The following is a 27,023-nucleotide window of genomic DNA, read 5'->3' as shown; positions in this document are numbered from 1 at the left end:
AGTGGAGGCTGGCAGCTCGCACTGGAGATGGTAGGTCTAGCACCTTCTTCTACCCGGGGACGTGGCTGGCTTCACCTGCGCAGTGTTTAGGGAGGAGTGAGGCAGGCAGAGGAGCTGCTGCTCACAAGGGAGAGCTACAAGCTGGCTCCTTAGCAACAACCCCACCCTCCGCACCAGACACCTCTGAGTGTGGGGACAGGGGACAGTGCCAGGAACAGAGACCCCAAATGGCCCCCAGAGCAGGACCCTGCACGGGCAACAGGGACAATGCCCTGAAAGTGCCCCACAGACCCCCACAGAAGGAAACTCCAGGTGGTGAGGGGGGGTTGAGTTCTGTCCTGTGCTCAACTGACCAAGATTAATTGAAATGAGACCACCCAGCTTCAACCAGCAGAGCCCCACTGCCCAGCCCTGAGCTGTCAGGGGACCCCCCCCACTGCCCAGCCCAGAGCTGTTGGGGAGCCCCCCCCACTGCCCAGCCCTGAGCTGAGGCGAGCCCCCTCATGCACCCACACCCAGCCCTGAGCTGCCCAGGGAAAAACCCCCACCACACTGCCCAGCACTGAATGGCCAAGGAGAACCTCCCCGTTCCCCAGCCCTAAGGGGTCAGGGAGAGAACCCCTCCCCTCCCCCCAGCCCAGCCCTGAGCGGATAAGGGGAGCCCCCACTCCCACTGCTGTGCAATTGGGCTTTCACCCAGTCACCTGGGCTGGGAGGCTCTCTCTCCCCCAGGCACCCATGAATATCCCCTGCACATCAGCTCCAGAGCCTGACCTGGGAAGCAGAGCTAAAGGTTAAAAACTGCATGGGGGGGGGCTCTTCCCCGCTTTCCCCTTCCTTTCTGCCGTCCCTCCAGAGCTCCTACATTAATGGCTTTACTGAATGCTGCCAATGGCTCCCTGGGCCCCCCAATTCCAGCCAGGTGGCTGGGACAGCCGGGCTTTGTGGGGTCACTGGGAAGAGAAGAGCAGCAACCCCAGCATGAGGACTGGTTGGGAAAGTGGAGATGGGCTACCAGAGATGGCCTCATTCAAAGCCTCCCTGCCAGCCAAAAAACAGCATGGAGCCTCTCCGGCCTGGGAAGCCAGCCAGCCACCCCCGGGAAGCTGAGACCCGGCTGAGAGGAGCAGCCAGCACTGCAGCCCTTGCCACACCACCACCCTAGCGTAACCGGTTCAGAGCCCCCCTCCGTTCCCCCAGATCTCTGGGCAAGGCGGGGCTCAGCCCCTGTTGGGAAGATGCCAGAGGGTTCTGCACTGTGTTTTACACCCACGCGCTGCGTCTCACAGCCCCGGTTCACAGAGCTCACGCTATGGCCCTACACACAGCTGGGTAGACATTTGGGCTGCTGCTGGATCCTGCCCTCTGAAGCCCAGAGAGAGGAGGGTCCTGCTGGCGCAGCTTGCAGCATTTCAGGTTTAGACCCATGGATGGTTCCCATTCTTTCTAATTCTAATATAACTCTATTACACCTGTATATTGCTCCGATTGACTGAGATGCTCAGCTGTTTATCTGATTTATGGACAAAAACTGCCTCCATCCTCTGAGCTGAACTCATGGCCCTGACCAACAACAAATCACACTCATACTCACGTTCTCCAGGACACTCATTAATGACCTGTTGTGGAGAAGATGTTGCTAAACTGAATCACTTGCCTAAAATTCCAACTGTTCCTTCTTCCCCTGCGGAGGCTGGCAGCTCTTGCCCTCTGAGATTCTGCATTTTATCTGCATTATAAATAGGAACTACTCAGAGATAGTGTCTGTGTCAGCCGGGTGTGTCCAACAGTGTCTGGTTCAGCTCAGTGTGTGCAATATGCCTGGCCCTGCCTGCTGGGAAGCACAGAGGGGTTTATGGACATGTTTTTCTGACCCCCAGGGCAGCGCCGGAGGACTCTGCTCCAGTCCAAGGGCTTGGGGATGTGGCTGGAATGGCGCCCGACTCCTGTGCTTTGCCGCCATTAGCTGGGGTAAGCCTTCCTGCAGCTCTGGTGGCCTGCCGCTGACCCTGCCAGGGGAGAATTCACAGACTATCCCTGGGAAAGCCCTGGGAGGGGAGTGGTGTTGTGGCACCATCAGTCACTCCTGGTCTGCCCAGGGACATTTCACTGCCAGGCCCATTGAAACAGAATTCCCACCTGGGGGTGATTATTTAGGGACCTAAATCCTATTCCTCCTAATCCCTTCTCTTGGCTTTTGGCCCCTCCTATATCCCCCAAACCAGTGGAGTCCCTAGCAAGTACCTGAGAAACAGCCCCCTGAGGCGGAGGGAGCCAGGCACTTCCACCCTAGTTACAATGGAGAGGCCTTCACATGGGCCTGCTCGGCTTCCCAAGGCCGCTCCCGGTTCCCCAGCCGGCCAGGGGCCGATGAACTCCTCTGCACAGGCATGGTCCAGGCCAGGTCTCTCCTCTGCAAGTGCCTCCCTGGGCCTGCTGACTGCACTGGGAATGTCTGTACCCCATTTCCAGCACCAGCAGCAGTGCAAGTGTTGGTGCAGACAGAGTGCAGGGGGTTGGCACCTGTCGTGGATTAGAGGGTCTGGGCCATGCCCCGGCCTTTAAACCAGGCCCTGGGAGTAACCCCTTTGGTGTGCCAGACTTACGCCACGTGACTCTATTACTGCAGGCCTGGGCCTTCGGACTCCAGCACCTGTTTCCCGCTGCGGCTCTCTGCAGCGACTCCAGCCCAGATCAGGCACCTGAGAGAGCCTGTCCCCTCTTAGGGAGCAATGCACTCAGCAGATTCAAAACTAGGTAGCTTTGAGTTGTTACCTGGAATCCAGCATCAGTATGTCCTTGGCAGCATGAGACAGCCAAGCTTCCGAGTCCATATCAGTAGGATCCATGGCTTTGCCATGCCCTGATTCTCTGGGGTCCTTCTTCACTCCCTCTGACTGTGACTGTGTGAGTCCATCTGCTCATCTCAGCAACCTTAGCAGACAGCTGCTTGCCACCTCATCCCTTCATCTCCACCTACGGCCTTTTCACTCTGATTCCCTGCAGAGGGTTGGAGGAAGTTAAGCATTAATGGCCCAGTCCTTGGCTCTTCCATTATCAATGCAGGGTCTCCAATTCCTGTGTGTAGATTCCAGCCAGTTCTTGCTAAGCTGTCTGGTTTACGCCCAGTGGGTAACACTACAAAGTGGAGACATATCCCGAGGTTTATAACAATTGTACAAAAACTCCCCACATTCCTCACAGCACCTCTCAGAAATCCTGCTCGACACTGTGACTGTACAATGGTCTCCTTCCAAGTAGCCCTTCCAGTCATGCCATCTCCGGCTGACACCCAGAGCCCAGTTCAGGTAGGAGCTCCCTGGTGCACAAGGTGATTGCTCCATACCTGGCCAGCCTGTGCTTGGAAAGCCTGGATATCACATCTCCTCCAAGAACAGGTTGCTACCCGTCTCTCCTGTGTGGATCCTCCTCTACCTGTTGCAGAGAGAGGAGAGCCCTCCCACACTCAGCTCTGCTCTCTGGGGGGTGGACAGGGAAGAGAGTTATCCTTTGCTGAGTGGAGACATTCAGACCAGAAATCAAAGCCTAAAGCCGGTTTAATTTTTGCAGTTCACCTGTTACCAGTTTTCAATCCCTGTAGTTCTTATTTCACTGAACTCTGCTAGTTAGATAGAGACTCTCAGCAGGAGATTTGTAATGTCAGGTCCAAGAATAACACATATAGGCCATTAGAACTGGACTGGCCTCTTATAGGCAGGCTGGTAGCACTGCCTAGCATTACGGCTGTCAATGCTTCCATTATAAGACCCTGTTTTCAGTTGCTTATAACTTTGCCAGGCTTGAACCATGTGGATGGACATTTTTCCACCCGCGTTGTCTGCCCCAAGCCGAACTTTCTGGAAAATTTCAACCAAAACAGTTCAGCCATGTCCAAAAAGATGTTGTTTTGTTCATGTTCAAAAAATCGGGTGAGCTTTTCTTTAAAAAGCTCTGGTGCCCCCACTTTGGAGCAGGAACTTGAAATGCGGCAGGGAGCAGGCGATTGTGTCAGGGAGATGCCTGTGAAAATCAGACCAAAATTCGGCCAAGTTATAAGCCTTTGAAAAACTGCAGTTTGTACTTGCTCGGTCGAGACTTTGATTTTAGCAGCCACATTCCCTGAAGAGCCCATCTATATTATTGGTCAGGCTCCAGCTTGGGGCTGGGCAGGATGTTCCCTGTAATTGCAGCTCTGGGCTGAGCCAGGCGCTGGAAGGGAGAGGAGAGAGGCTGTCTCTGCTGGGCTCTCAATGCTGCCCTCCGAGCTCAGGCTGCGCGGAGCAGGAAGCTGCCTTGTTTGAAGGCAGAGGGACAAGAGCCAGCCCTGCCGTGGGTGGGGATGGCAGAGGGTGTAGATTAGGAAAAGGAGTCCAGGGGGAAGACTGGGACTGGGATCCAGGGGAGTCTGGGACTGGCTGGGCAGGGAGACTGGGACTGGGATCTGGGGGAGGGAAATGTGGGGAGTGGGAGCAGGTAGGCTGGGGGAGAGTGAGGTTGGATGAGGATCTTGGGGGGGGGACTGGGACGGAGAACCAGGAGGGCAGGAGGAAGGAGGGGAGGGGGAGGGGAGACAGCTCTGCCAAGGAGCTGATGTGCAGGGGGAATGGCTGGGCAAGGACACTGGGAGAAGGGGGCCGGAGATGTCTGCTAAGACTGGATGACAAACCCAGGGAGGGAGAGTGGCCCTGTGAGCCAACAGGGATATAGATATAGAGCCAGGATGGGGTGCGGGGGAGGCGGGGACTGGCTGGGCAGGGAGCCTGGGGACAAGGAGCTTGGAGGCTGGGGGAAACAGAGACTGGCCAGGAGAGGAGAGTGGGACCGGGTGTGGAGGGATGCCTGGGGTAGGACAGGGAATCCAATCCAGAGAGGTGAGACTAGGACTTGCTGGACAATGAGACTGGTACTGAGATGAGGAGCCAGGCCTGGGGAAGAGACAGGCCTGCGACAGGGGCAGGTTAGGGGGACAGGGCGGAAGGGGCCTTGCTTAGGAGGCAGAGGCAGAAGAGTCGGTGGCCACTAGAGAACACTCCCCTCCAGAGCCTGGAATGGAACCCACAGTTCCTGAGGTCTCTGCTGTCAGCAAATATCTGTGAAATCCCCTGGCAAAATGTGTGTCTCATATCCCAATAGTGCTGGCCCATACGGAGCATGACAACCTGCTACTGCCATAGGCGGCAGGTTTGTATAATTTTTGGTGGGGCCCAAAATGGTGGTGCCCCCCCGCTCCTGCCCTGTAAGCTGATATAAAATGAAGCTACAACGCGTCAGTGCCACAAGATTACAAGGGTCAGTTAAAAGTGGAAAGTCAGAAGCAGCACTTGCCTACTTCAATATACATTTTACCATCACTGTATAAAAATGGTTCCCAATTGTCGATGCAATCTGATTAATGTAAGATCACATTACAATTAAATATTTCAATTCTCAGTCATTTTAAGACTTTGCCACACACTAGTTTGTCTGTACACCAGTTTCAGACAATCCTTTATAGCAATTTTACTCCAGGTCCTATGTGAAACCAATCAATCACTTCCTCCTCTCACCCGCATCGTTTTGTTTTAAGCTGTAATCAAAAGTGGCTTCATCTGCTTTAAAAGTCACAGAGCAGCAGCCACAAGTCTGCAGGTCTTAGGGATATTGTCCTGGTCAACTCAGTCAAAATTAATTACAGCCTAGATGGGATTATGGTGAGGGGGCACGGCACGGCCCCCTCCACTCCCCTCCCCCTCCTGAGGTGCTACAGCACCAGCAGCTTGCACTGCTGTTATGCTGTAGCCCTTAGGCGGCAGCAGCAGCAGCAGCAGCAGCAGCAAGGGAGAGAGACGCGCGCTGCGCGCTCTTTACGTTCAGGCAGGGAAGCTCCGGGCAGGGCCGGTGTGACGTTATTAATATAAATGGGAACCATATAGAACATGGGTTGCAACCAAGGTCCTGTGGTGGCACCAAATCCTAAGTAAAGGGGGTCATATAAGGTGTCTAAGACCAGGTTCTGGGTTGCTGGTTATGATTATGCTGTCTGTATGTCTGTGTATCATTTTGTAGTGTAAGTATAAGTATTGGCTCTATACTGTCTATATTTTGTATTATGCTCTGCCTCTGGGAAGTGTCCCAGACAAAGCTGATGTTAGCCCGGCATAGCTGGCTTGATGGCCCATTAAAGGGCCATCAGCTACACAATTGACCCATGGAGAGAAGGCAGACACGCCTTGTGACTCAGCAAAGTATGCAGAAACTTGTCCATGTGACTGCAAACTCCATTTTATTTTTGCTGTAAGTTTCCACCGTGAGGACAAAGGGATTCTTACACCTGGAAAAGTCTATATAAGGCTGATGCATCATCTCCATCTTGTCTTCAATCCTGCTTCTGACCTCTGGAGGGACTTTGCTACAACCTGAAGCTTTACACAAGGGACTGAACGACCCATCCCGGTGGGGGATGTATTCCAGAGACTCAATTTGAACCTGCAGTTTACTCCATCACTGCTGCAAGCCTGAACTAAGAACTTTGCCATTACTGTATGTAATTGATTCCATTTAACCAATTCTACCTCTCATCTCTACCTTTTTCCCTTTGTAAATAAACCTTTAGATTTTAGATTCTAAAGGATTGGCAACAGCGTGATTTGTGGGTAAGATCTGATGTGTATATTGACCTGGGTCTGGGGCTTGGTCCTTTGGGATTGAGAGAACCTTTTTCTTTTATTGGGGTGTTGGTTTTCATAACCATTCATCCCCAGGACGAGTGCACTGGTGGTGATGCTGGGAGACTGGAGTGTCTAAGGAAATTGCTTGCGTGACTTGTGGTTAGCCAGTGGGGTGAGACCAAAGTCCTTTTTGTCTGGCTGGTTTGGTTTGCCTTAGAGGTGGAAAAACCCCAGCCTAGGGCTGTGACTGCCCTGTTTGAGCAATTGGTCCTGATTTGGCACTCTCAGTTGGGTCCCGCCAGAATCGCTCCGTCACAGTGGCGTAGTCGTGCTTGGATCCACAGGACCAGGTCAATTAAGCTTTGGGTCAGAACCCCACGCTATCCAAATTTTAACTTTGGGATTGAGAGTTTGGTTGGTTAAAGGTCAGTGACCATGAGACAGAAAGCATCAGGAAAAGCAAGGAAACTGCAAGCCTTGAGAGACAGCCTGCAGTTTGATTATGAGCAAGAACTGGCAGAAATTCGAATGGAGAAAGAGGCTGATGAGAGAAAGAAAGAAGTTGCTAAGAGAGAAGAAAAAGCTCGTAAGAGGCGGCTGGAGCTGCTGGCTGCTGAGGAGAAAACTCGACAGATGCAACAGGAGACAGCTAGACTCCAAATCCAAGTCAAAAAAGCAATGGAAGAACAGCAGAGACTGTATCCTCTTGAAAGTCCAGTTGGTAACAATGTTGGTATGTTGTATAACTCTGAGCAGTTGTCTGGGGGTAACCAAATGTACCCCAACAATGCCACCTTTTATGTCAATACTGTTACTGTGTGTTCAGTAGGGGGTGGCCCCATAAATTGGGCCAGTGCTATGGATGGGAGTGGTAATGGAAAATTCATAGAGTGTGTAAAAGTCAATGGTAAAAGCTGTTTAGGGCAAATTATGGCTTCTAACATCACTCTTGTTAAAGCAGATCTGGTCAAAGAGGAAGATTATTTACCAAATCAGAGTGTGAATGTTGTGATCCTCTGTGAGTTTACTGTCCGTGTGCCTTTAGCCAGAATCCACCTTGAGTGGAATGGGGCTCAGCATGAAGTGATAGCTGGCGTCAGGAAGTTATTGCCTAAAGATCTTTTAATTGGGGAAAATGTTAAAGCTTTGTTCAGTCCAGGTAGCCAGTCACAGGAGAGGAATAATCTTAAACCTGTGTCTATTGTGAGCAATGATTTGCCTGAGAAGGGTTGCTCCAAATGTTTGTCTGTGCAAAAAAGCAGTGTGTCTGGGAATGAAGTTTCTGAATGTCTGTCTGATGTCTCAGAAGGAAATCTGGAGTTAGATCAAGAGCAGAAAGATCTCATTGGTGAGGAAAAGGTTTCTCAGGAGCAGATTAAAGTAAATGGTCAGGTTAAAGCCCTAACTGAGGAAGGAGAGGGTAAATTTGTAATGGGTAATGGATTGGTGGCTAGTGCAGCTTGTAGAAGTAAACCTGAAATGGGTAACTGTGATTTGCTAAAAGTAGCTCAGTGTAGTGAAAAGAGCAGCAGCTTATCTGTTGGGAGAGGCAATGTGCCTGGTAGGGAAAGTTTGGAGGAGCCTAGGCAGCCTTGTGAGCTGAGGGCTTTGTCTAATCAGCAGTTTGGGAAGGGAGGGATAGTGGAAGATGAGTGTCCATATCCCTTACCTGTTTCCTGTGTGGAGAAATGTGACAGTGAAGGGAATGTGCCTGTCTCGGTCAGGGGTATTGACTTGCCTATGAAGGGAGCTACCTCGGTCTCCAAGCAGTTGTCTGTGAACAGCCCTGTGTGCTGGGACAAGGGAAGTAAAATCCCAAGCTGTGTGTCTGGTAAAGGAGAATGTGTCTCCGGCTCTTCTGTGTCTGTGGAGCAGACAGAAGGTGCCTGTCAGCCTGTGATGGTTGAGGGTGATTCAGTTGTCTCGGAGTTGGTTGTAAATACAGCTAAAGCCCAGGAAGGGAATAGTCCTGAGTTTGTGTCTGCTGGGGAGAATGGCACTGTGACTAGGTTGCATCCAGTTAGTGTCATAGCAAGGTCCCAAAGACCAGACAGTTCTGGTGCTTGTAGTTTGCCAGTTGCTAATGTGTGGTTGGAAAAGGGTGCAGCAACTCTGTCTGATCAGGGTGATACCCTAGCCAGGGCACAAGGAGAGCATGAAGGTGATTTAAGTGTGTTACCTACTGACAGTTTGACAACTTGTAGCAAGAAGGAAAAGATTCCTAAACTTGTTCATGGCCAAGGGAAGGAGACTGCTTCTGACCTGTTATCTAGAAAGTCTGTAGGTTTGCCTAAAAGGGGATTGTGTAAAGATCTGCCTGTTGGGCCTGAAGTGAGTCTAAATGTAAGTGAGACCCAGAAAGCGGCTGTGGTTGCTCAGGGAAGTGTTCCTGTAGAGCAAGCCCTAGGTGGAGAGGGGAAGGACAGAATTTCTGTGAGGGGTGGATTGCTGCTTAGAGAAGCTCCTAGGGAAAGGAATCCTCATGGTAGCCTGGGCAAGCAGTTTACTGCAACTGAAGGGTGTAAAAGTGATTTACTCAAGGAAGTTTCAGTTCCTAACAGCCAGAAATTTTCTGTTGTGAATGGATCCACTGACTTTCCTTTTGAGAGATCCAGTGTGGGCAGCTTTGAAAAGGTCTCAGGTGGAGTAGAAGCTGTTAAGGAAGTTGAGCAGCCCTATAACCACCTGGCTGTGTGTAGCCAGCTTGTTGGGGAGACAATGGTGTTGGGACAGGAATGTCTCCATGCTGAATCTGTAAGTGAGCAGTCTGTGCTTCAGGGTCTGAGGACAGATTCAGTTACTGGTGTTTCAGAGCAGAACAGTTTTAGGGCTGAATGCTTGAGGAGGCAGGGGAGAGCAAGCCAGCTCTCACCCTCAGACTCTTTGGATTTGTGTGGTATCTCTGTAAGACAAAGTCCAGCCTTGGAATCCATAGCAGCTAAGAAGTTAAAAGCTAGTGTCTGTGTTGATGCGAATTACTTGGCTGGCAGGGAGAAGAAAGACTTGCTAATAGCTGTTAGCACAGAGGGCCCACCCCATCAGCCAGTGATCTCTGTTAAGCAAGAGAAATCAGGGTTTAATCCTGAAGGACAAGAAGGAAAGAGAAGACTGAATTTTGCAAAGGGAACCCACAGGTTAACCCTAAAAGGCCCAAACTCCAATGGTATTGAGCCAAGGGTGTGGCATGACAAACATGTTTGTAGATGGACACTTGCAATCAATTTGTTGTTATTGCTAATGCTAACTGTAACAATGTATAATGTGCCTAATCTTTTGGAAAATCCCTTAAACATGTTGAAAGGAATACATAAAAACACACTTTATGTTAAAGGGCCTTGCTATACTGATGTTTCACAGTTAATGCCTGTAAACAGTGTTGGAACTTTTCACAGGGGAAAATACATTCCAGACCTGATGGGCTGTATGAAAGGGGAAACTGAGGCACACCACCATATTGCTTTCATGGCTAAATGCCAAGAGTCCTGTACTATGAACAACATCAATATCTACATTGGTTTAATGTTAATTGGGTTCAAAACATTGGCCAAAGCTGGTATGGATAAAGTAGCTGTTTTCTTTAGCTCGTGGCAAGGTCACATGAAACATACAGGAACCATGCTGCAAAAGCTAACCAAGTTATACCGTAAGTTTGTAAAGAGATTCATTCATGTTATTGAACATGACTTTGATAAACCATTTCGGTTATACACTGGTATGGCCTCTAGCCCAACACTAGCTGTAGTGAGACAAACCCAAGGAAAGGGGGCTCTTGGGATGCAGTCAGCGATGTTTTGTCATCCCTTCCTGCATCAATTTTGCGTTGGGGGTGTGATGTTATTGATATAAATGGGAACCATATAGAACATGGGTTGCAACCAAGGTCCTGTGGTGGCACCAAATCCTAAGTAAAGGGGGTCATATAAGGTGTCTAAGACCAGGTTCTGGGTTGCTGGTTATGATTATGCTGTCTGTATGTCTGTGTATCATTTTGTAGTGTAAGTATAAGTATTGGCTCTATACTGTCTATATTTTGTATTATGCTCTGCCTCTGGGAAGTGTCCCAGACAAAGCTGATGTTAGCCCGGCATAGCTGGCTTGATGGCCCATTAAAGGGCCATCAGCTACACAATTGACCCATGGAGAGAAGGCAGACACGCCTTGTGACTCAGCAAAGTATGCAGAAACTTGTCCATGTGACTGCAAACTCCATTTTATTTTTGCTGTAAGTTTCCACCGTGAGGACAAAGGGATTCTTACACCTGGAAAAGTCTATATAAGGCTGATGCATCATCTCCATCTTGTCTTCAATCCTGCTTCTGACCTCTGGAGGGACTTTGCTACAACCTGAAGCTTTACACAAGGGACTGAACGACCCATCCCGGTGGGGGATGTATTCCAGAGACTCAATTTGAACCTGCAGTTTACTCCATCACTGCTGCAAGCCTGAACTAAGAACTTTGCCATTACTGTATGTAATTGATTCCATTTAACCAATTCTACCTCTCATCTCTACCTTTTTCCCTTTGTAAATAAACCTTTAGATTTTAGATTCTAAAGGATTGGCAACAGCGTGATTTGTGGGTAAGATCTGATGTGTATATTGACCTGGGTCTGGGGCTTGGTCCTTTGGGATTGAGAGAACCTTTTTCTTTTATTGGGGTGTTGGTTTTCATAACCATTCATCCCCAGGACGAGTGCACTGGTGGTGATGCTGGGAGACTGGAGTGTCTAAGGAAATTGCTTGCGTGACTTGTGGTTAGCCAGTGGGGTGAGACCAAAGTCCTTTTTGTCTGGCTGGTTTGGTTTGCCTTAGAGGTGGAAAAACCCCAGCCTAGGGCTGTGACTGCCCTGTTTGAGCAATTGGTCCTGATTTGGCACTCTCAGTTGGGTCCCGCCAGAATCGCTCCGTCACAGCCGGCTCTAGGTTTTTTGCTGCCCCAAGCAAAAAAAAATTTGGCTGCCCCCCTTCCCAGCCCTGGGCTCCCCCCTGCACTCCCCTGCTGCCCCAGTCCTGGGCTCTCCCCCCACTGACCCACACCCCCTGCCGCCCCAGCGCTGGGCTTCCCCCTTTCCTCCCCACCAGTGCCCTCCCCCAACCCTGCTGCTGCCCCAGCCCTGGGCTCCCCCCACCAGTGCCCCCCCCCACACCTCCTGCTGCCCCAGCCCTGGGTCACTGGTAACTCGCTCCCAGGGCGGGTCATTCAGCAGGAATTTTGGATGTGCACAAAACACAGAGAGGATTGGTTCCCATATGGTTACAGAGCTGCAGTAAAGTGGAACAATTTTCAGCTTGTGTGATTGGAAGATATCTGGATGCATATTATAAGACTGTCCTCCATAAATGAGGAAAAGTTGAGGTGCCTTTATTATTCTTTTGTTTCACTCTTTCTTTCTATGGGGAATTTGCCAATGCAATATCACTGTCTTCCTTTCAAACAAACAAAAAGGCAATGGCTGTTGAAAATAGCAATTCCAGTGCTAATAAGCATTTCTTGCTCAATTTTATCCTACTTTTTCTACAGCAAGTTACAGTGGATCAGTATATTTGATTTGGGAGAAATGAAGTAAAAGCTGCCCAAACCAAGCTTGAGCACTCCTGAATTTTGAGGTGTTCAAATCTGGAAGGCAGGTGCTGGGGGTGGGAGAGGGCTGTGGGCTCCATGGGGGAGCATGGCAGCAACTGTCTGGAGCTGCACAGAGCCAGACACGCTGGTCTGAGTGGCACAGTAAGCGGTTTGGGGGTTGGAGAAGGGGTAGGGGGTTCCGGGGGGCAGTCAAGGGACAAGGAGCAGGGGGGTTGGATGGGGCAGAGGTTCGGAGGGGCAGTCAGGGGACAGGCAGCAATTGGATAGGCATGGGAGTCCAGGGGGTTTATCAGAGGACAGGTAGGGGATGGGGTCCTGGGGGGAAGTTGGGTGGGGTCTCAGAAGGGGGCAGTTGGGGACAAGGAGAAGGGAGGCTTAGATAGGGCCATAGGGGCTGGGGTCCCAAGGGGCAGTTGTCTCGGGAGGGGGGGTAATCGGGGGACAAGGACCAGTGGTGCTTAGATAGGGGGTGGGGGTCCTGGGAGGCAGTTGGGGCAGGGGTCTGGGGAGGGGGCAATCAGCGGCCAGGGGCCGGGAGTCAGAGGACTCTGGGCTGCTGGCAGCCGCAGGGAGCCCAGAGCCCTTTAAATCCCAGCCGCCGCCACGGCTGGGATTCAAAGGGCTCTGGGCTCTCTGCCCCTGCTGGCAGCCCAGAGCCCTCTGACTCCAGGCCGCGGCTGGTATTTAAAGGGCTCTGGGCTCCCCGCGGTTGCAGGCAGCCCAGAGCCCTCTGATTCCCAGCCGCGGCTGAGATTTAAAGGGCTCTGGGCTCCCCACCACAGCGGGCAGCGCAGAGCCCTCTGACTCCCGGTTGCGGCTGGGATTTAAAAGGCTCTGGGCTCCCCGCGGTTGCAGGCAGCCCAGAGCACTCTGACTCCCCTGCGCTCCAAGCAGGGGAGAAACCTAGCTCCAAATATTGGTGGAGCAGAGCCCCTGATTTTGAATATTCCTGGGGCTTTAGCCCCAGGAGCCCATATAAGTTGGCACCCATGGCTGCTGCTATTGGTTCCTCCATTAGCTCAAGTGGCAGAGGTCTGTGCACTGGATCTCAGGATTTTAATCCTGCTGATGATCCATATTGGTGTCACTATGGTGCCACTTGATCGATCTTACAGTTTGCTTTTTAAAAAACCTAGGACGTTACAGACACACACACAGACACTCACAAAGAAACCTACTTTAAAAGAACATCGTTAACGTTTCAAAGTTAAGCACTGATACCATAGGAAATGTCAGATCCCTTCCCTCCCTGAGTGCGCAGGATGGACCTATGCTAGGGAATGAATCCAGGTTGTACAGTGAAAAAAGCTGTTGTCTGTAGGAGCCCTGCCCCACCTGTTGCAGGAGCTGGAAGGTGTGATGAATGAGGCAGGGGGTTGCAAGAAGAGAAAGGAGGGTTTCAAGAGTAAGGCTGTTGACTGCTGCCCTGGAGAATTGGATTCTATCCCTGCCTCTGCCCCAGAGTTCCCATGTGATGCTGGGCAAGTCACTAAATCAAACTTTTCCCAAGTGGCCACTGAATGTGTCTCCTCACTTTCTGGGCGCTCAAATTGATACCCTGGGGTCTGATTTGCAGAAGTGCTGAGACTCACAGCTGCAACTAAAGTCAATGGGAACAGTGCTCTCAACATAGCACTTTACAATGCTAAATACTCCAGAAAATCCGGTCCGAGGGGGTCTCAAATGCAGAGCCCTCTGCAGAGACACAATGTATATACGCGGATGCGGATATCTGTGGATATAACGCAGACATCCACGGATTTGCAGGGCTCTAGTGACAGTGAGTGAGACCCGCAGGGCCATGGCCAACGACTGGGCCAGGAACCGCAGCGGCGAAAGAAGCAGCATGTCGGGCTGCCACTGGCAGGAGCCAGCGCCCAGCCCAGGCAGCTCCTCCGGCATGGCTGTACCTCCTCCAGCCCTGCCCACCGGGGCGGGCACTAGGCTGACTGGCAGCTGTCTCTGGTCACACTAGTGTGTGCAAGCAGCGTCTCCTGACCGGGAGCCTGTCTTGCTCGTTGTCACTAGAGCCCTGCAAGTCTGCGGTATCTGCTTTAGATCCATGGATACCCGCATCTGTGGATATAACTGAGTATCCGCGCAGGGCTCTTCTCAAACGGGACACCCCAAAATTACTTTCAGCCTTAATCTCTCTGGTCCAGCTCCTCAAAGGTATTTAGGCACCTAACTTGCAATAAAGTCAATGGCGGTTAGGTGCCTAAATACCTTTGAGACCCAGTGCCTCTATGCCTCTGTTCCCATCTGTGAAATGGGGATAATACCACCCTCTCATCTCCCAGGGCTGTTGTGAGAAAAAACTCATTAATGTTTGTGAGGCACTCAGATACTGGCATGATGAGCGCTATAGAAAAGCCTTTGAGGAAATGAATAATTCTGTCTTCAGAGCAGGGTTTGTATCGTGTGCAGTAAATAAGGCTGGGGCGGGAGGGAGGGGTGGTCACACATTGACCAGTGAGGAGAAAACACACAGTTGAATAGCTCCTCATTCAGTGAGCACCGTCCATCCTCCGCACCGAGTGAGGCAGAGGACCCATGGGAAAATAGTACATTCTCATGCCATTAAAGACCACGCCATCGTGCACACGCACAAGGGGGCTGAACTCAGTTACATGGGCAACCGTAATTGTGGCATTTCCTAACGTTTGAGCGCTTGACTTTTCAACCTAAATAATGTTCTTTTACTGCAGTTCTTTTGTGTGTGATATAAGATCCCGTCTGGTGTCACCCATCGAGAGTCAGCCCATAGCTCTGTCACTGACTGTCACACAAGTGTGCCTGTTTTTACCCTTTCCAACAGTGCTCGTGACTCAGATGGAAGTGGGAGCCTGGACCTACCATTATGGTGACAAATCTGATTACTCCTGGGAGCTGGCCAGAAACTTTTGCAGGTCATTCTACACCGACCTCGTGGCAATCCAGAACCAGGGGGAAATTGCTTATCTCAACAGTATCTTACCCTACTCTAGAACATACTACTGGATTGGGCTACGAAGGATAAACAATGTCTGGACATGGGTTGGTACCAACAAGGCCCTGACGAAGGAGGCTGAGAACTGGGCTAACAGGGAACCCAACAATAAAGGGAGGAACCAAGACTGTGTGGAGATTTACATAAAGAGAGACCGTGATGCTGGAAGGTGGAACGATGAGCACTGCCAAAAGAAAAAGAAGGCTCTGTGTTACCAAGGTAACCACCCCACCACTGCCATTCTCTATGGAAGTGTGGGTCTGTCTAACACGTGTAGGGCTGGGGAGAGTTGCTGGATTGACAGCTCTGGAGAAGTAAGTCCCTAATTGTCCATAGAAGAGTGTCGATGGGCTGGCCGCCTCCCATGCCGCCTCGTGGTCTGAGGTTGCTCCGCAAGCCACTCTCACCTCACCCAGCTGGAGTCTTTCCTTACTGCCTGGAGTCTGTTCTCCCTGGCTCTCAGCCTTCTTCAGCCCTCTGGCTCGGGCTTCCTTCCAGGCCCAAACCCTGCCGGCCGGTGAAGGGTTTCCTGCAGAAGCCTCCTGGCTTGTGTCTCCCTGAGCACCCCCTTCTCTGACGCTTCCTGCCCCTTGTCCAGGGACATCAGCTGACCCCTGCTCAGCTGTGCCTACCTGCTAACTAGGGCTGGCTGGCCCCAGACCGCTAGCTCTTAAAGGGCCAGACGCACGGTTACAAAGAGGTACGGTCTGCGCAGAGGAACTTCACCCACCCACCCAGCTAGAGAACCTCAACCCTGATCTGCAGGGTCAGTCCCACCGAGTCCTGACTTCTCTACGGAGACAGCCACCAAGGGCCTGGTTAGTGCTAGCTGGTGTTAGGCATTAGGGATATTGTCCCGTGGCCGGCAGCTCAGGCCTGCACCTGCTTTGCATGTTAGCTGTTGGGTGCAACACCTGTGCCTGGGAGCACTCACTGCTCTCTGTGCCTCGCTGGCTCCTTTGGCTGGGGAGTTAAAGTCCTGCCTTCCACGTTCTCCCTCACAAATGGGCCGCGCAGACCGGAGCTGAACCTGGGCTCTGAATGAGTCTTGCTTTGATCCCTACATTCGTCTCATCACAAAGTCCCGTTGTAAATTGACATGCCAGGCGCTTGGCCCCAGGCGCACCTGTTCTGAGCCCTTGGGAGATGCAGTGGAGTCTCTTTGCGAAAGAGTTACTACCCTCCTCGGAGTGCAATCAGTGCTGGGGGGAGGGCAGGGAGGTCAAAGCACAGCCTGATCGCCAAACGTGGCACGTGCTGCCCTCTGATCAATGCCTGGGTGTGTCCCCTGCAGGCCCAGCATGCAACGCTCCATCTCAATCCAGAGGGCAGCCAACCCGTCCAGCTCAGCGCTGTCCATGGGCAATGCCTATGGGTGCAAGAGCCATGTGACAATCTGTGCAAAGCAGCCACTGCCTCCAAGCTTCCGGCAAGGTGCCAATGCCACCTGGCTGGGCAAAGCTTGGGTGCCCTGGCTGTTATCTAGCCCCCCGCCCCCAAGTGCTCTTGCAGGGCCTGAGCCAAGGCCTTTGAGAGCAGGGTTTTCCCCCAGGACTTTACCAGGCTGTGAAAGAATCCCGCAGTGAAGAAATGCAGCAGGGATGGAGTGCAGGGTCCAGGCAGTGGGGCGGGTTCTGACTGGGCTCTAAGGAGCTGTTAGGGTGGATCCTAACCCAGCTGTATCTCTGCAGCGTCTTGCCAGCGTTCCTCCTGCAGCCAGCGCGGCGAGTGCGTGGAGACCATCGGGAACTACACCTGTGATTGCTACCCTGGCTTCTCCGGGCCGGAGTGTGAACACGGTGAGGGCAGTCGAACAGGGACACTGGGGGGAGCCCCGCCGCAGGGCCTGCTACAGTCACTGCATTTACTTTCTGGAGGGTCTCCCCAGAGACGTCCTCTGGGGCGACGGCCTGGGCACCCCTCAGTGCTGCTCCTCGATTCACCAAAGAGGAGGGCTAGCCCGGCTGGAGGAGGGGCCTTTGCCGTGGCTCCCTGGCCAAGGAGGCAGAGTGGGGTGGGGGTGTAGCCTCCCAAGCGCCCGCCCGCCCTGCGGCTCTAGCACGCCCGCCCCAGCCCAGCCCAGGCAGTTTGCCTCCCTTAGGGGTAAGGCTGCCCCCCATCCCCTGTCAGCTGGAGCTGCCCAAGCAGCACAGACAGTCGCCTCTCCCTTAGGGCTGAGCAGGGTGCTTGACAAAACATGGGCATCCCTCTAGTTTAGCCCCTGAAGAGTCTAAGCCAAACCCACAACGGGTTGAGCAGAGTCAGGATGAAGTTGTTGGCTCAGTAATAGGTTATTATTTTAGCGTTTGCTTTGCAATAGCGCTTAGAGGCCTCAACCACCGTGTCGGGCCCACTGCGCCAGGCCCTGTCCACTAGAGCTGGTGGTTTCAGCTTGTGAGATGTTTCTTTATTTCAGAACTGGCTTCATTCCAAACCCAGACGGATAAGGACTGCACCAGGGCCAGGGACCCGAGGGCTTCCAGAGTCCCAGAGGCCAGTTACCAGCTGCTTGCGCAGGAGCAGAGCAGCCTGGGGAGTCACTGGCCCGGCCTCTAGGAGCCCTGGGATCTCCAGCCCGGGGCAGTCTGCATGGCGGAGTGATCCCAGAGCTGCACCCCTGGGAGCTGGTCCTGGATCTTCCAGACTTTCAGCTCCATGGCAGGGACACTGAAAGCGCCGGGAGCCCTGGCTCGGACAGGGAGCCTAGCAGACAGCAAGAGCCCCTAGAGACCTGGCTCTGCCCCGAGACTCGACTCCCGACTCCCGGAGCTGGGGCTCCTGGGACATAAGAACATAAGAACGGCCGCACTGGGTCAGACCAAGGGTCCATCTAGCCCAGTATCCTGTCTTCTGACAGTGGCCAATGCCAGGTGCCCCAGAGGGAATGAACAGAACAGGCAATCATCCAGTGATCCATCCCAAGTCACCCATTCCCAGCTTCTGGCATCCCCATCCCCGCCCATCCTGGCTAATAGCCATTGATGGACCCATCCTCCAGGCACTTATCTAGTTCTTTTTTGAACCCTGTGGCTCTTGGAACACCAGCAGAAACCTGTGTGTGTTTTGATGAAAGTGGAGTGAAATCTGTAGTCGATTTGGTGAATCAGTTCTCTTCAGCGCATTGGCATTTTCAGTCTAAGCTCAGTTTTGCAATCAGCTCTACTGTACATGGACGTAGTGACAGAGCCCTGGTGCCAAAGAATTTACACTCTAAACAGAAAAGACAGACAAAAGGGGGGAGAACGGGCAGAATTGGCCACCCTCTCTGTTGCCCTGCACTGGGCTGGTGGAGGGAAATAGGTCTCAAGAAGGTTTTGAATGTGAGGAATTTGGCAGGCATGTCAGGTGTACACAAGGTTCGGGTAAGAAGTCACATTGTTGGAGGGTTTTTTTTGCCTTCCTCTGCAGCGTGGGGCACGGGTCACTTGCTGGAGGATTCTCTGCACCTTGAGGTCTTTAAACCACAGTTTGAGGCCTTCAGTAACTCAGATATAGGTCAGGGGTTTGTTACAGGAGTGGGTGGGTGAGATTCTGTGGCCTGGGTTGTGCAGGAGGTCAGACTAGAGACAGACAATCATAATGGTCCCTTCTGACCTTAAAGTCTATGAGACTGGAGAGATTCATTTTGTACATCTGCCCTAGTCTGGTGGCACATGGAACTGTTTCTCAATGAAGGTGCCATCATCTGTGTTTCTCATTCTGCAGAAATTACCGACCTGATGGTGAATCAAACCCCAGCCAGTGTCAGTGATTTGGAAGGCTCAGAACTTACCATGAATTGTACATACAAGACAGTCAATAACCACAGCACCATGTATGTGCGATGGTATAACTATGGGACCGAGGGACTAAAGCAAGAGCTGGTGAAGGAGAGTGAGGTGATCACAGCCCTGCATTTGGCCAATGGGTTTGCCTCTCTCACTTTGAAGAACACGAATTCATCTAATACAGGAACCTACGTGTGTGAGGTGGGGATCACAGCAAGGAACCTCTCTGTGTCAGGAGCTGGAACCCAGGTGACCATCAGTAAGTATCAGCAGCCCCATACGTGCTTCCTACTATGAGATCCAGATACTATCAGCTTCCTACAGAGCGATGAGCTGAGAGCAGTGCTTAGTCTGTGCCAGGCTTGGCAATCCATAGCCCCGGCAGGGCCGCCCAGAAGGGGGGGGAAAGGGGGCAATTTGCCCTGGGCCCCGGGCTCCGCAGGGGCCCCCAAGAGAACAGCTGAGGCTCCCACCTCCGCCCCTCTCCTGGAGCCCTAGCGCATCAAGCGGTGTCCTCAGACAGCGCCGCAGCGTGTCTCCGCCGGGGCCCCTGAGCCCCGCCCCGCTCAGAGCCGCGTGGTGAGGGGGCGGGACTGGGAGGCTCCGGGCTGAGCTCAGCTGACTCTGCCGCAGGAGTAGGGAATCCTTAGCAGAGCAAGACACTAGAGACCTTGCCAGAGCCCTTACCGAGAGCAACGCTTCCCTAACTGACCCCATCTATGGTTTCCACCCTAGACTCACAAAACCTCTCCCAATTCCCCTCATCCCAAGGGGAAATGGCTTCATTAACCCTGCAGCTGGCAATCCACAGGATAAACGGGATTCCATACCTAGCCTAGGGGGATGGATCTGTTACTGGGCAGGGACTGGCTCAGTAGGGGAGGAAGGAAACCAGAACCCCTACAAGGTTTGTATCTCTTAACATAACAATAGAATAACAGGAGGATTCTGAATGTACAAATTGCCTAAAGCTCCTTGCCAGTGGTTGCCATTACAAAATCAGCATTTACCCCAGTCAGCACACAGCAGTGTTGAGATGCCAACTGCTTCCTCATGCTTGGAACTGGCACCAGATTGCAGCACTAACTAGAACCTTCAGCTCCTCCACAAAACAGTAATTCTATTGACAACTGCTGAACATCTGTATTTACACAAGCATCAGGTTCAGCTGTGTGTGTCAGTTAAATGCATTAAAAATCCCCACTCTAAATGCTCCACTGCACACACACTTCCCCCTCTTGGGAGAGGATGAGAGAGAGAATGGACCACACCTGGCAGGTGTTAGTCACTTGTTTTGATGCATGGCTGGAAGCTGCTCAAGCCCGGATTTTTAAAGGTATTTACACATTGCAGTGCTGAATGGAGCAAAGACTACGTGATTTAGCAGCCTACATTTCATTTTCAAAAGTGATTTAGTGCCTCATTGACTGCCAATGAGAGAGGCTCCTAAGTCACATAGGCCTGCTAGTGCTGAGTGGAGCAATGGTTAAATACCTTTGCAAATCTGGGCCTCAGATACTATGATGATCAGGGGCAGTAAAAGAACCGATGTAGAAAAGAGGAACAGATTCTCCGGTGCACTGAGTGTGGCTCCAGATGCCTTATGCTCTGCCCTGCCCAGTCTTTGGGGGCTGGGCATAACATAGAGCAGCTTACAGGAATCCTTGCCAGTGATTGTCTCTGGTTCTGTCTCTCAGGCAGTGCTTAATCTGTAGTGAAAGAGTTGCCAGGGCTCAAGCAGTTTTTTTTTTTACATTCATAACTGGTGCAGCAAGCCCAGGAGGGCCGGGGCTCAGGGCCGCCCAGAGGATTCCAGGGGCCCGGGGTCTTCGGCGGCAGGGGGCCCTTCCGTTCCTGGACCCGCCGCCGAAGTGCCCCGAAGACCCGCGGCGGGAGCCCCCTGCTGCCGAATTACCACCGAAGCGGGACCCGCCGCTGAAGCGCAGCCCGGTCTTCGGCGGTAATTCAGCGGACGGGGGCCCCCACTGCGGGTCTTCGGGGCACTTCGGCGGCGGGTCCCAGAACGGAAGCTCCACGCCGAGCGGAGGCAGCTGAGCTCAGCCTGGAGCTCATGGCCCCGCCCCCTCCCCACGCGGCTCTGAGCGGGGCGGGGCTCAGGCCCTGCCGGGGGTCACGCTGCGGCTGTTCAGCGAGGCGCTGAGGCTCCGGGTGAGGAGGGAGCCGGGGGTAAGAGGCAGGGGCTGGGGGGGTTGGCTAAGGGGCAGGGAGTCCTGGGGACAGTCAGGGCACAGAGAGGGGGCGGAGGTTGGGGGAGCGGTCAGGGGGCAGGGAATGGGGGGTTTGGATTGTGGGTGTTCGGGGGGTGGATAGGGTCAGGGACGCCCAGAGGGGGCGGGGCAAGCGGGCGCAGGAGCTTCTTTGTGCCCGGTCTTCGCCAGCGGGGGGTCCTTCCGCCCCAGAGTGGAAGGACCCCCCACTGGCGAATTACCACCAAAGCGGGACCCGCCGCCGATGTGCAGCTCGGTCTTCGGCAGTAATTTGGCGGCGGGGGGCCCTTCCATTCTGGGACCCGCCGCCGAAGTGCCCCGAAGACCCGCGTTGGGGGCCCCCCTCCGCTGAATTACCGCCGAAGACCGGGCTGCGCTTCAGCGGCGGGTCCCGCTTCGGTGGTAATTCGGCGGCAGGGGGCTCCCGCCGCGGGTCTTCGGGGCACTTCGGCGGCGGGTCCAGGAACAGAAGGGCCCCCCGCCGCCGAAGACCCCGGGCCCCCGGAATCCTCTGGGCGGCCCTGAGCCCCGGCCCTCCTGGGCTTGCTGCACCAGTTATGAATGTAAAAAAAAAAACTGCTTGAGCCCTGGCAACTCTTTCACTACAGATTAAGCACTGCCTGAGAGACAGAACCAGAGACAATCACTGGCAAGGATTCCTGTAAGCTGCTCTATGTTATGCCCAGCCCCCAAAGACTGGGCAGGGCAGAGCATAAGGCATCTGGAGCAACACTCGGTGCACCGGAGAATCTGTTCCTCTTTTCTACATCGGTTCTTTTACTGCCCCTGATCATCATAGTATCTGAGGCCCAGATTTGCAAAGGTATTTAACCATTGCTCCACTCAGCACTAGCAGGCCTATGTGACTTAGGAGCCTCTCTCATTGGCAGTCAATGGGGCACTAAATCACTTTTGAAAATGAAATGTAGGCTGCTAAATCACGTAGACTTTGCTCCACTCATCACTGCAATGTGTAAATACCTTTAAAAATCCGGGCTTGAGCAGCTTCCAGCCATGCATCAAAACAAGTGACTAACACCTGCCAGGTGTGGTCCATTCTCTCTCTCATCCTCTCCCAAGAGGGGGAAGTGTGTGTGCAGTGGAGCATTTAGAGTGGGGTTTTTAATGCATTTAACTGACACACACAGCTGAACCTGATGCTTGTGTAAATACAGATGTTCAGCAGTTGTCAATAGAATTACTGTTTTGTGGAGGAGCTGAAGGTTCTAGTTAGTGCTGCAATCTGGTGCCAGTTCCAAGCATGAGGAAGCAGTTGGCATCTCAACACTGCTGTGTGCTGACTGGGGTAAATGCTGATTTTGTAATGGCAACCACTGGCAAGGAGCTTTAGGCAATTTGTACATTCAGAATCCTCCTGTTATTCTATTGTTATGTTAAGAGATACAAACCTTGTAGGGGTTCTGGTTTCCTTCCTCCCCTACTGAGCCAGTCCCTGCCCAGTAACAGATCCATCCCCCTAGGCTAGGTATGGAATCCCGTTTATCCTGTGGATTGCCAGCTGCAGGGTTAATGAAGCCATTTCCCCTTGGGATGAGGGGAATTGGGAGAGGTTTTGTGAGTCTAGGGTGGAAACCATAGATGGGGTCAGTTAGGGAAGCGTTGCTCTCGGTAAGGGCTCTGGCCAGGTCTCTAGTGTCTTGCTCTGCTAAGGATTCCCTACTCCTGCGGCAGAGTCAGCGGGCTGGTTGGCCTCATGGGAAGGTTCCCCTAGGCAGAGGGCTGAACCCAGCCCGATGACCCCACAGCTCCCAGCAGCTGGCATAGGAAGAGGAACCTGCTGGCAAAAAGGGAGGCCAAGGAAACTGCCTGTGATACAGAAGGGGATGGGAAATTAAGGGAGGGGGAGAGAAATAGCTTTTATATCCTTAAACTGTCTCTGCCATCCCTTTATTAATCCATCAGCCTCTGTCCTTCCTTTAGAGGCAAATCTGCCCCTCTCTCTGTCCCTGCATCCCACACTGACAGGTTTTTCTTGATTTCAGATAAAGGGACTATGATGGGTTGGGTCACAGAAACTCCCTCAAGACTGTCACTAGATGTGCTGGGATACCACTGAGAAGAACCCCCCCCCCCCCGCCAGAAAAGGCTTCTCTCCACTCCCGTCTTGCTGAGCTGGAAGCACCAATCGGCTCCAGCACAGACCAAGAGGTTGGGCCACGCCCCCCCTGCAGTTCACAGACACTAAGATTCACTTAGCCCAGGGGTTCTCAGTAAACAGGGACTTTCCCAGCACCCAGTATTCAGTCTTTCTGGGAGCCTAAACCCCGAATAAATCTGTCTTACTCTGTATAAAGCTTATACAGGGTAAACTCATACATTGCCTGCCCTCTATAACACTGATATAGACATAGGCACAGCTGTTTGCTCCCCCAGTATTAATTACTTACTCTGGGTTAATTAATAAACAAAAGTGATTTTATTAAGTGTAAAAAGTAGGATTTAAGTGGTTTCAAGTAATAACAGACAGAACAAAGTATGTCACCAAGTAAAATAAAGCAAAACACGCAAGTCTCAGCCTAATACAGTAGGAAACTGAATACAGGTAAATCTCACCCTCAGAGATGTCCTAATAAGCTTCTTTCACAGACTAGACTCCTTCCTAGTCTGGGCCCAATACCTTTCAAACCAACACCGTGGCTTATGGCCTGGGTCCAGCAATCACTCACACCCCCGCAGTTACAGTCCTTTGTTCCAGATTCTTTCAGGCATCTCTTTGGCGCGGAGAGGCCATCTCTTGAGCCAGCTGAAGACCAAATGGAAGGGCTTCCAGGGCCTTTTATATTATCTCTCTTGTGGGCGAAAACCCCTTTGTTCTCCTGTGCAAAATCACAGCATCAAGACCGAGTTTGTAGCCCCCTGGGCAAGTCACATGTCCATGAATGATTCCGCTTTTTGCAGGCTGTTTACATCATACTTTGAACATTCCCAGGAAAGCTCAGATGTGGATTGGTGTCTCCCAAAGTCCATTGTCAGTTAAGTCTTCCTTAACTGGGCACTCACTCAGAATAGTTCTTTCTCAAGAAGCTGATCAAATGCTTCACTGATGCTACTTAGAAGAAAACACATGGAGATACAAGTACATAGCCAATATTCATAACTTCAAATACAAAAATGATACACACATACAGACAGCATAATCATAACCAGTAAGTTACAGCCTTCCTATAGACACCTTACTTGACCTCCTATGTACAAGATTTGGTGCAACTATAGGACCTCGGTTGCAACAATGATCTATACGGACACAGCTCTTGTCAATAATGTCCCAGGGAGCAATGCCTCCCATGTTGTTTTTGTCATCCGGATGGTTCCCGGGGCCCTTGTTATAATCTTGGCTGTGATTATTATTACAGAGTGCGTGATTTCAGAAAAGAGGGGTGAGTGAAATGTCTGCAGTGCAGTCACTGTGCAGAGTCAGCCACAGAGCGTTAGTTACACACGAGGTCCTTCTGCCTTTTCTTTCTGAGCAACTTCCCAGTCCCAGTGCGTTGAAATCAAAAAGTTGTTTCAGACCCGGCTGGGACTGTTTGTTCTAGTTTTGGACTTGGACTGTGGGGACTGGGACTGTTTCAGACCTGGCTGGGATTGTTGTTCTTGGTCTGTCTGTTCTAGTTTGTGTCGAATATTAAATCAGTGTATCTCAGAATTAGAAGCATGGAGTTTAGGTCTCCTTCTTGTAAATGTTCCTGAAGGCCTTTACCTCTCAGGTCTCTCTTTCACAGCACCGATGAGGTTTTCCTATCGCTGCATCTGTCCAACGTGCCCTGTTTATTGCTGGCCGGCTGGCATGCACGGAGCTAGTGCAACCACTTGGGAAAATGTGATGCGTGTCCTGCAGGCATATTCTTCAGGTTCTAACTTACCAAGTCTGATTTTTTTCCACAGCTCCTGTCAATCGGACAATATGGTGATCAGCTGTTACAGCGTACACCTGGAGATGGAGCTCTCAAACACCTGTTACCCCAGCATTCCCCACAAACACCGTGCTGACCATCTTGCCTGCCAGATTCTGCAACTGCAAATAAACCTTGAACTGAATGGAAGGGAGGGGAGGGGATACTGGATAACTGGAAGGGAGTTCACGGGTGTTCAGAATAAAAAGACTCCTCTCTGACACCCTGCTTTGAGGCAGCAGAACCTGGTGATCGCTGATGGCTTAGGCAGTCTCAGTGGCATCTGAGCCATAGGAAAATATGAGATGAACATTTATGTTACCTAAAGATTCCCCGTTGTACTACCTAGCAATCACTTTAGAGCAGGGGAGCGGAAATTATGGTCCGTGGGCCAGATCTGGCCGGCGGGATTGCCAGCCTGATCGCACAGCAGGGCTAAGGCAGGCTGTCTACCTGCCCTCGCCCCGCACCGTTCCCGGAAGCAGCTGGCACCACTTTGCTGCAGCCCGTGGGGGGTGGGGGGCAGAGGGCTCCATGCGCTGCCCTCACCTGCGGACACCGCCCCCCCTGCAGCTCCCATTGACTGGGACGGGGAACCATGGCCAGTGGGAGCTTCGTGGGTCATACCCACAGGTGAGGGCAGCACGTGGCGGAGTCACCTGCCCCACCCCACCCCCAGGAGCCGCTGCCGGACATGCTGGCTGCTTCTGGGAGCAGCACGGGGCCAGGGCAGGCAGGGAGCCTGCTTCAGCCCCGCTGCGCACTGCTGCCACCCCGGAGCCACTCGAGGTAAGTGGCACCGGGCCAGAGCCCACACCACAAACCCCTCCTGCACTCTGCACCCAGCCCCCGGCTTTGAGCCCCCTTCTGAACCCCAATCCCCACCCATGAGCCCCCTCCTGCACCCAACCCCCCTGCTCTGTGTCTCCCCTGCACCCCTCCTGCACTCCAACCCCTTTCCCTGAGCCCCTTCCTGCAAACCACACCCGCACTCCCTCCCCTACCCCAGCCCCATGCTCCAGCCCTACCTTCGTGGCCCTGCAATTCCCCCACCTAGCTGTGGCCCTCGCCTGCCCCTGCTTTAGCGGCTCATGGAACCCTTGAAGTGAAGATGCTCAGAACAGGGGCCAAAAACTCTCTTCCCTATAATTGGTTCAGCTGCTTGTCGGTCAAAGAGGCAATGGAAATATCTGCTGGGAATTGCTGTTCCGTGGGTTCAGACGGCCCCCTTGCTGAAGTCAACTAGTGTACAGTTAAGCACATGCTTAAGGGTTTGCAGGATTGAAGCCTCTATAAAGGACCATGTTTTTATAACTGGCTTTTCTTTTAATTGTTTTAAACATGCTGCTCTCTGATAGTTAGATTGTCTTACACCCGAGGTTAAGGCTATGCACTTACCAAGTGTTTTAATACAATTCTCATAACTCTGGCTATTCTTGATGTCCCTATAAATACCTGCATCCGATGAAGTAGGCTGTAGCCCACGAAAGCTTATGCTCAAATAAATTTGTTCATCTCTAAGGAGCCAAAAGTACCCCTGTTCTTTCTGCGGATACAGACTAACACGGCTGCTACTCTGAAATGTATAAATATGCACTCCTTTTTTGACTCTTCCTATGCTCTTGCCTGCACTGATTGAGTGGAGGTAATCCTGATTGGGTGGAGGTAATCCTCACAGAGAGGAGGAAGGTATAAATATATAAGACAATGGCTTCCCTAGGTCGTGTCCTCCCCATCTCAACACATGGTGGCAAGAGTGTGTGAAAGACAAAGAACCAACATTGAAGCGTAAGTGTGTGTGTGGGTGTGTAGAGGGGTGCGGAATGGGAGGTCTTGGCCGGAAAGCCTTCCAGTCAGTATGGCCTGCAGAAAGTTTTTGGGCAGAGAGATACC

General features: G+C 52.3%; 1 protein-coding gene across 1 annotated transcript; it reads left to right on the top strand.

Annotated features, from left to right (window-relative positions):
• Positions 1-25,548, top strand: LOC123349339 (P-selectin-like). The gene is made up of 6 exons (XM_044987314.1): positions 1-30; positions 1,881-1,971; positions 15,051-15,440; positions 16,913-17,020; positions 18,927-19,247; positions 25,123-25,548. The coding sequence occupies exons 1-6, from the start codon at positions 28-30 to the stop codon at positions 25,146-25,148; spliced, it is 939 nt and encodes a 312-aa protein (XP_044843249.1). The 5' UTR covers positions 1-27; the 3' UTR covers positions 25,149-25,548.
• The last annotated feature ends 1,475 nt before the right edge of the window (positions 25,549-27,023 follow it).

This window comes from Mauremys mutica, chromosome 14, assembly GCF_020497125.1.
Source record: "Mauremys mutica isolate MM-2020 ecotype Southern chromosome 14, ASM2049712v1, whole genome shotgun sequence".
NCBI classification, from domain to species: Eukaryota; Metazoa; Chordata; order Testudines; family Geoemydidae; genus Mauremys; species Mauremys mutica.
The sequence above is the reverse complement of the archived record's forward strand: the minus strand, read 5'-3'. Positions and strand labels throughout refer to the sequence as shown.

Coding starts and splice junctions, on each gene's coding strand:
- LOC123349339 (XM_044987314.1), top strand. Junction 1,972..15,050: donor CTTTGCCGCCATTAGCTGGG/GTAAGCCTTCCT, acceptor CCTTTCCAACAG/TGCTCGTGACTCAGATGGAA. Junction 17,021..18,926: donor CGGGCCGGAGTGTGAACACG/GTGAGGGCAGTC, acceptor CTCATTCTGCAG/AAATTACCGACCTGATGGTG.